Raw genomic sequence first — 8,721 nt, 5'->3', positions numbered from 1 at the left:
GCAAATGTCTTGTTTATGCCCTGTACCTCCTACCTCTGCACAGAGGAGATGCTCAAAAACATAACTTTTAACCTGAATTCTTCCTATCTCAGTCTCATCCTAGGGTGCATTTGGGGCTCTCAGGAGAACATTAAGGAGTTTGAACATTAAGGAGTGTTATGCCAATGTTAAGTAATATTATTATGTTAATAATGATACTTAATGGAGAGTGCGGACTAGGAATAAAACTCAAGAGACAGATCCTTCCTCCCCCACTGACAGGAACAACTGGGGTGGGAGAAGGCAGGATTGCTTTTACGAACACTCCCACTCCGGGAGTTGGTGATGGACAGGGAGGCCTGGCATGCTGCAGTCCATGGGGTCACAAAGAGTCGGACACAGCTGAGCAACTGAACTGAACTCCGCCCCCCACAACTTATTTCTGTGCTCAGTCCTCCATAATTCTCTGGCCCCCACCAACTCCCTGCCCACCATTCTATACCTTCTTTGCTGTTGCTTCTTTGCTGTCCAGAGCTGCCTTTGGGGTAGTACTCCCCCTCCAGCCCTCCCCAGCCATTCATCCTCTGGGGGTTGCTTAATCTTTAAACCTGCCCAAGGAATCAGTCTCTTCTGCTCCTTCCTTTCTAGCTCCCAAAGACAAGCCCAGAAGTCCTTTTGTATTAGAGATTTAGTTGCTAAACACTGGTGAGAATAGTAACAAAAAGTTGCCAGCTTCTTGGAGCCCTGATCTCCAGATCTGTTCCTAACTCCAGCTGAGAGAAACCATTGTAAAGGAAAGGATCCTGTGGCTTATACTGAGGCACAAATGAGGTGCGGGGTGTCCCTTTCTTGCCAATAAAAGCAAAAAGGAGTCTAGGGGCACCCCGCCCTCCACTTATGCCTTTTTGTTGCTTTCTTTCCCTATTTTTGGTGCCTGGGTCATCTAAGGGCCTCTGGCTCTTTGCCCTTCTGCTGTGTCCTTTTGGGTCCCTGCGCATAGGGTTTGCCTGTGGCCAGGCAGAAAATACTGGGGTTAGTACTTTCTCTGCAGGGTCCCCACAAGTCCTGCCAGGAAAAGTGGGGGTTGCTCTGAGTTCAAGCCTGTGGCAAACAGACACAGGAAAATAACTTTTCCTGCTCCCATAGGCAAGGGCTGGCATGGAAAGGGGCGGGGTATGCGAAATTCTTGGGCTCAGTGTTTAGTCGCTCAGTCATGTCCGACTCCTTGTGACCCCATGGCCTATAGTCCGCCAGGCTCCTCTGTCCATGGGGATTCTCCAGACAAGAATACTGGAGTGGATTGCCATGCCCTCCTCCAGGGGATCTTCCCAGCCCAGGGATCGAACCCAGGTTTCCTGCATTGCAGACCGATTCCTTAGGGTCTAAACCACCAGGGATTAAATAGTAATTTCCTGGTAATCTGGCAAACTCGGGCTCCCCCCTGTGGTTGTGAGTGGAATGCGTCCAGTTGACCTTCGGGGAAAGTGATCAGAGAGGTGGAGGGGAGGATCCTTTGTTGTCTGGCTACTTAATCAGGTCCGGTCCACCCACCAGTGACTTCAGCATCTCAGGTCTTATGCCAGGCCTACTGCATCTGAATCTGCAACCAGGTTTGCACATTAGCGTTTGAAAGGCACTGCTCTGACAACCCCCAGGGTGGCCTTAGAAGCCCTTCTTTTCTCACTCCTTAAGGAGATGCCGAGTCATCCACAGTCCATGCAGCCCCTGTGTAATGCTGCTTCCCCTAAAGGGTTGGAGAAATGGAATTGTTGTTGTTTACTCACTAAGTCAAGTCTGACTGTTTTGCAACCCCGTGGACTGTAGCTTGCCAGGCTCCTCTGTCCATGGAATTCTCCAGGCAAGAATACTGGAGCGGGTTGCATTTCCTACTCCAGGGATCCAACTCATGCCTCCTTCATTGGTAGGTGGATTCTTTACCACTGAGCCACCAGGGAAGCCCAGAGAGATGGAATAAGCCACCTACTTCCATACTCTTAACCCCTTCTCAAGGCGTTTTCCCCCTTCACCAGCATCCTTGGTTCCCCTTTGGTTGCTGGATCCAGCTGTTCAAATCCAGGCAGCTGGACTGAGTGTCATGAGCTTTACGTGTCTTAGTCCTCTCCTCCCAGAGCCCATAATGCTCATGTTTGGAGCTGTTTTGGTAAAGCACATGGCATGTACAGCAGAAGATCTAAGCAGTGCACTGCTCTGCTCTTCTTCCCAAGATGACCGAACCCCTGCGGTAGAGGAAATGGCTCAGTTACATAAACACCCATTATGGGGTTACCCCAAGAGTGCTAGTCTAATTCTCTGGTTTTTCCAATATTTCCGCACTATGCCTCTGTCAGATTGCTTCTCTAAACCATTTGGCCCAAAGTTAGATATTCTCTGAGGCACTTAGATTTCCCCTAAGCCATGTATCTTCTTGCATGGAGTCTAGACTTTGTTTGCGTGCTAAGCTGCTTCAGTTATGTCTGACTCTTGTGGTCCCATGGACTCTAGCCCACCAGGCTCTTCTGTCCATGGAATTTTCCAGGCAAGAATACTGGAATGGGTTGCCATGCCCTCCTCCAGGGGATCTTCTGGACCCAGAGATCCAACTCACGCCTCTTTTTCCTCCTGAACTGGCAGGCAGGTTCTTTACCACCAGTCGCATCTGTTGTTGTTGTTCAGTTACTCAGTCGTGTCTGACTCTGATCCCATGGACTGCAGCCCACGAGGCATCCTGGAGGTCAGCAATAAAAAGACTGTTCAATTAAAAGATCAGTTACCCTGGCACTTCCTCCTCTGGCCTTGTGACTTTAGGAGACTTGCAAACAGGTGGGTTCACACCTGCCCTTCCTTCTTCCAAGGGTAGAAAGTGTGTCTGGAGACTGTGTGGACCTGGGACCTTTGCTAACTGTGAAGCACATTTGATAACCATGAAACTTTTTTTTTTAATGTTAGAGTTTGCTATTGTAACTTATAACCTCCAGATAGAATTCGAGTGTCTTTACAATGCTCACAAAGGTTGAAAGGAAGGTGGTCTCCAACAGTTGAGATGTGCTTGGGGAGTGTAGTTCGCTTCAGTGTGGAGACATTCATGTTTCTAGAAGCTCAGGAGGTGGTGTGTGTGTGTGTCATTGTGGGAGACAGGGAGTGTCCCCACAGAGGGAAACCATTTCAGCAGAGTGTGTGAAAGTACTGAGGCTAATGTGTCCAGTGTGCATGTGTGGCTCAGCTCCTGCTGAGTTGAGAGACCTGGTTTCCGGTTTGGTGGCCTTGAACCTGTCCTCAGCCCTTCTGTGAGCCTCAGTCTCCTCATTTTTAGATGAGCATGTTGGGCTGGTTGATTTCTCAGGTGTCTCCTAGCTCCATCATGCTAACCATCCAGGCTGAGCATGGCGGAGCCTTCGGCTCCTGGTTTTACAGTCAAATTTTTGTTTCTGGGTCTCTGTTCCAGAGGGCCAGCCACCCTGTGTTGGTGACTCCCCCCCGCTGGCCTCTGTCCCTGAGCTGCGTTCAGTGAAATGCTAGAGTTGGGCTTTTTGGAAATTCTCTCTCACTCACTGAAAATGCAGGAAGCTTGAATGTGAAACCCACTCGTCAGAAAGAAAACACACACACAGAGCAAGAAACCACAGGGCCTATCGGCCTGTCGTCATCAAGCAGCCGAGAATAGTGCAGAAAACTCTAGGCAGAGAGGAAATGAACTTGAGAGAAGGGGGAACCTAGGGCAGAGAGGAGCGAGAGCGGGTGGGTGTGGAAGGGGAGAGCTGGCGCTCAGGGGCCCCGGGATGCTGCGAGGATGGAGGACGTGGTGGTGAAGCAGGGCTTCCTGTACCTCCAGCAGCAGCAGACTTTTGGGAAGGTAAGAAGAGCACCGTTGGTCTGGGGCTGGGCTGAGAGGTGGTGGAAGGTGGGGTGCTAGCGACTCCCCGGAGAGGAGAGGAGGCCCTGGAATGTTCCAAAACCCTTATGGGGTGATGGAGACTGCCATCTACCACACTGGGTGCAGAACACAAGCTTGGGAGGGCTCGTTCCTTAGCAGCCACTTGCTCCCTTGAGCAGCCTCCACATCATGGCCTTTGCTGACAGCCGTGACCCCAGGAGGAGGGGATACCAGAGGACTCTGACTCTTTCTTGTTCTGTGGCGACTTCTCCTCACTGGGACACATTGGGAAGGACTGGACTGCACAGTGGAGGGGATAATTCGGGGTGGCCGTGGAGGTTCCTTCCTCCTTTCCTGCCCAGTGGGGTGCGTTTGGCTGCTTTTGAACTTGAGTCGGGTTCTCTGGGAGCCAGGGCCCCATTGTGTCTAAACTCCTTTTCATTCTTTTGGCCTCTTTGAATAGGGAAGTCCTCCTTCCTTCAGGGGACCCACCCCAGGGTTCCTCTCTCTCTCTCTCTCTGTCCCTCTCATGGCCTCAGGCCACGAGTCAGGAAGGTTCAGGAGCGTCAGCAAGTTCCTGGGGACAGGGCCTTCTGTGGGGCCTCATGCAGAAAGAGGAGCTCCCCAGTCTGGGCTCTCAGGCTGCCCTCCTTGCCTCCTCTGGGCTTCAGGACTCACATGCTTTCTGCCTCTCACCTGGGATTCCCTGCGTTGAGCTTACCCAGTCTCCCTGCAGTTGTCATCATGGGGCTCACCCCTGTGCCTTTTCTTTTTTCTTGCCTCTGGCTTCCTCCCTGCTGTCACTGGAGGCCTCTTTCTGGGTCACTTGGGGTGCATCTTCAACGCATACTAACTCTTAAGGCCTGTGTTAAGCCCTCTGCCTCCTTGGGTCTCCTGTGATCTTCCCCTACATCTCCCCCTGGGGTCCTCCTCTCCCCGCTGGTCACCATCTCTCCATCTGGGGCCAGAAATGGCGCCGGTTCGGGGCTGCACTGTATGGAGGTTCAGGCTGTGCACTGGCCCGGTTGGAGCTCCAGGAGGGCTCCGAGAAGTCGCGCCGGGGAGAGGCCCCCCGGAGAGTGATCCGCCTCAATGACTGCCTGCGGGTGTCCGAAGCCAGCGGGGAGGCCAGCAGTCCCCGAGACACCAGCACCTTCTTCCTGGAGACCACGGAACGCCTGTACCTGCTGGCAGCCCCCACCGCTGAGCGTGGCGACTGGATACAGGCCATCTGCCTCCTGGCCTTCCCCGTGAGTCGTCCAGGGCTGTAGAGAGGATGTGGAGCACTGGGTGCCTGCCGAGGGCAGGTGTAGAGCGAGTCAAGGTCAGGATGCTGAGGGTGGTTCTTTGGTGGGGTGTGGATCCCAATTCAGAATAAAGATGGGGGGGTGGGGGGGTGGGGGTGGCAGACTGAGTGCATTTTGCAAGAAAGCTTAGGGTGGCCAGAGGTGGGGTTGGAGATGGCGATGGTGGTGAACGTTGGGCCTTCTCCCCAGGGTCGGCGGAAGGAGCTGTCAGGGCTGGAGGGGAAGGGTGGCCGGCCCCGCATGGAGGAAAATGAATTGTACAGCAGCACGACCGCAGGTGAGGGGGCCCCTGCTTCTCCCCTGGCTGTTCTCTCCAGGGCGTGGTGGGGAGGAGGTGAGAGCTGGCCGGCAGCCGGCCCAGTCTTCCTGCCTTGTGGTTGCCCCCGGCCCCAGCCAGCCCCTTATCAGCCGCTCCTCATCGCTTCCGGCCAGGCCCAAGGTTGGGGAGGCTGGCCTGCTTTAAATGTCAACCATTCACCCTTGGCCCGCTCCCTCTGATCCAGGCCTGGCTGAGGGACCCAGGTGAAAGTGCTGGTTTGGAATTCTCCCTTGATGGGACCTGAGCAATCGTCTGTAAAAAGAATGGTTTCCCTTCTGTGGATCTAAGGTGTCCTGCAGCAAGGGAGCTTTTTGCTCACAAGGCAGTCCCCCTCCTGTCCTCTTGTCTAGCGCTCTGGGGGCTGCCTGGGGGGAGCAGGAAGACACAGGGCAAGGGGTGCATCCAGGCTCCACCCCTTGGAGGGCCCCCCGACCCCCATGGCCTCGGCAGAGGGTGGGTAGGCAGGGAGAGCTGGGGCGGTGGGGTAGCACCTGCAGGTGTGGCGGGAGGGATGGGGAGGCAGCTGGGTTGGGGCGAGCAATGAGATGGAGGAGACAAAGCTGTGACTCTGGCGACGGGAGCAGGAAGGATGTGGCCACGGAGGAGTCGGGGTGCTCGCGGCTAGGGCACGATGCCTCTTGGGGGAGGGGGTGGGGGTTCCTGGCATCTTGGGGAGTCTGACTTGGCACAGGGCAGCTAAGCCTTCAGAACACAAGCACCAGGGTCATGGGGCCACCGATAATACTTTTCTTCTGGAGACCTGGCCTGCTTATTTAGAGTGGTGGTGAATAATCTGCTTGCTAATGCCGGAGACTCCAGAGACCCAAGTTTGAACCCTGGGTCAGGAAGATCTCCTGGAGAAGAAAATGGCAACCCATTCCAGTATTCTTGCCTGGAGAATCCCATGGACAGAGGAACATGGCGGGTTATAGTCTATGGGGTCACAAAGGTTTGGACACAACTGAGTGACTGAACACGCACACATACAGAATTGAAAGAGGTTGGCTGTTTTTCCCATGAACTGTGTCTCCTCCCCAGGGACTCCCCAAAAGGAGTTTGCTGTGACCGTGAGACCCACAGAAGTCAGTGAGAGGTGCCGGCTCCGGGGATCCTACACCCTCAGGGTTGGGGAGAGTGCCCTGGAGTTGTGGGGCGGCCCTGAGTCGGGCACCCAGCTATATGAATGGCCTTACAGGTTCCTGCGACGCTTTGGGCGGGATAAGGTGAGCAGGGGCTGCCAGGGGTAGGGCAGAGGAAGGATGAACTGTGAGAGAAAAGAGAGTGTCAGGGAGAGGGCCAAGGGGCCCTCAAAGGAAGAGAGAATGGAGGAGGGAGAGAAGGTGAGACGAAGACCGAAGACCGGTAGAAGAAAATCAGCCCAGCCCAGGGGCTGGAGGAGAGAACTGGGGAGGGAGACACGGAGGTGGAGGTGGGGGAAGGAAAGAAGAGGAAGACCTGGCTGGGAGTAGTGGGCGTGTGGAGGTTGAACTCTGCCAGTCTTCATACGCCGATGGATGGAAGGAAGAAGGAAAAAGGAGAGGGGTTTGTTTGTAAGAAAAGACTTGGAGAGGAAGCAGCTTGATGAGAAGGCCAAGCAGCTCCCAGGCTGGAGGGAAGTTGGAGGTGACGTGTTTGTGATTGGAAACTGGGTATAGGAGCAGCTGGCCTCCCATTAATAGGCTTTCTCCCCCACCCAGGTAACCTTTTCCTTCGAGGCTGGCCGGCGCTGTGTCTCAGGAGAGGGCAACTTTGAGTTCGAAACCAGGCAAGGCAATGAGATCTTCCTGGCCCTGGAAGAGGCCATCTCTGCCCAGAAGAACGCTGCCCCTCCTGGGCCCCAGACCCAGCCAGTCCCAGTCCCTGCGGTGCTGCCCCGGCCAGAGAGCCCGTACGCCCGACCCCACGACTCGCTGCCACCACCGTCGCCCACTGTCCCGGTGCCCACGCCCCGGCAGCAGCGCGGACTAGAGGGAGAGTATGCAGTGCCCTTCGATGCAGTGGCCCGGAGCCTGGGGAAGAGCTTGAGGGGCGTCCTGGCTGTTCCTCCCCAGCTCCCAGCTGACCCTCTGTACGACAGCATCGAGGATCACCCGCCCCCACGACCCGACCACATATACGATGAGCCTGAGGGGATGGCCGCCTTGGCCCTGTATGACAGCCCGCAGGAGCCCCGGGGTGAGGCCTGGAGGAGGCAGGCCACAGCTGACAGGGACTCCAGTGGCCTCAAGCATGGCTACATAGTGGGACAGGACTTCGCCGCCTCTGGCTGGCCACAAGGGACCGAGTATGACAATGTTGTACTTAAGAAAGGCCCAAAGTGATGGAGCGTGGAGGAGATGCGATCCCCATGGGACGCCAGTGCTGGAGTCCTGTCCAGATGGGGCCAAAGTTAGAGGCTGGTGAGAAGGAGCTGGAGTGGCAGGCAGGCCTCCTCTTCCAGCTTCTGGTGGTGACTCCTGGCCACCGCATCCCAGGAGCCCTGCTCTGCTCCTTCTTGAACCCTCAGCTTGATCAGTTTAGTCTGGTCCAAGGAATTGTCCCCTTCAGGGCATGCGGCATGAGTCACCATCTGAGGGCAGGAAGAGTGCCTGCAGAAGCCGCCCTTCTCCTACTCCTTCTCCACTTCCTCTTCTTTTGCCACCCCCGCCGGCCTAAGTGGAACCTCTGGCATTTAGAGGACAAAAGGATGTCAGCAAATCGCCCTGGTTCCTCGGTCTGTGTGGGCCACCTTTTCAGGGGACAGCCGTGGCCCAGGCATGCAGGAGAATGGCTGCTGCTTTCTGCCAGTTTTGGACTTCTCTGTGGCATTAAACGTTTCAGAAATATTTCTGTGCAATATGAGAGTGTGGGAGGAGAGGATGGGACAGGCACGGCCCTGCTAGGGGTGGATGCTTCAACTGGTCACCACTGACACCACCTCTCCCAGCAGCAGGATCCTCTCTGGGCATCAGCTGGGTCCCCACATCTGGCCACAGATGTAGAGGTCTGCGCAAGTCAAGGCACTCCGGGAAAGATGCTAAACCCATTGCTAGGGTAGGGTCACCACCCCCAAAATAGTGAGGAAGCTGTGTGTGTGTATAAACCTGGAGTGGAAGACAGGCCAGAGTAGAAATGGAACTCATCCCTTGCCTTTCTAAGACTTATCTCTTTGTCTGTAAATTGAGGGAGTTTCTCCATTTGGGCTCTGAGAGCCCTTCCTGTTCTGAAGTTCCGCATTGGCCCTTGTGTTTCTATTGGGTTGGCCC

General features: G+C 55.2%; 1 protein-coding gene across 1 annotated transcript; it reads left to right on the top strand.

The window, feature by feature from the left end:
• Positions 1 to 3,645: 3,645 nt before the first annotated feature.
• DOK2 (docking protein 2) lies at positions 3,646 to 8,301 on the top strand. Its single transcript, XM_019966290.2, has 5 exons — positions 3,646 to 3,829; positions 4,819 to 5,100; positions 5,347 to 5,434; positions 6,515 to 6,699; positions 7,174 to 8,301. The coding sequence occupies exons 1-5, from the start codon at positions 3,767 to 3,769 to the stop codon at positions 7,795 to 7,797; spliced, it is 1,242 nt and encodes a 413-aa protein (XP_019821849.2). The 5' UTR covers positions 3,646 to 3,766; the 3' UTR covers positions 7,798 to 8,301.
• The last annotated feature ends 420 nt before the right edge of the window (positions 8,302 to 8,721 follow it).

Source organism: Bos indicus, chromosome 8 (assembly GCF_029378745.1).
Source record: "Bos indicus isolate NIAB-ARS_2022 breed Sahiwal x Tharparkar chromosome 8, NIAB-ARS_B.indTharparkar_mat_pri_1.0, whole genome shotgun sequence".
Classification (NCBI taxonomy): Eukaryota; Metazoa; Chordata; class Mammalia; order Artiodactyla; family Bovidae; genus Bos; species Bos indicus.
This window is presented reverse-complemented; position numbering and strand designations above follow the sequence as displayed.

Coding starts and splice junctions, on each gene's coding strand:
- DOK2 (XM_019966290.2), top strand. CDS start 3,767: ATGGAGGACGTGGTGGTGAAGCAGGGCTTCCTGTACCTCCAGCAGCAG. Junction 5,101..5,346: donor TCTGCCTCCTGGCCTTCCCC/GTGAGTCGTCCA, acceptor CCTTCTCCCCAG/GGTCGGCGGAAGGAGCTGTC. Junction 5,435..6,514: donor GTACAGCAGCACGACCGCAG/GTGAGGGGGCCC, acceptor TCTCCTCCCCAG/GGACTCCCCAAAAGGAGTTT.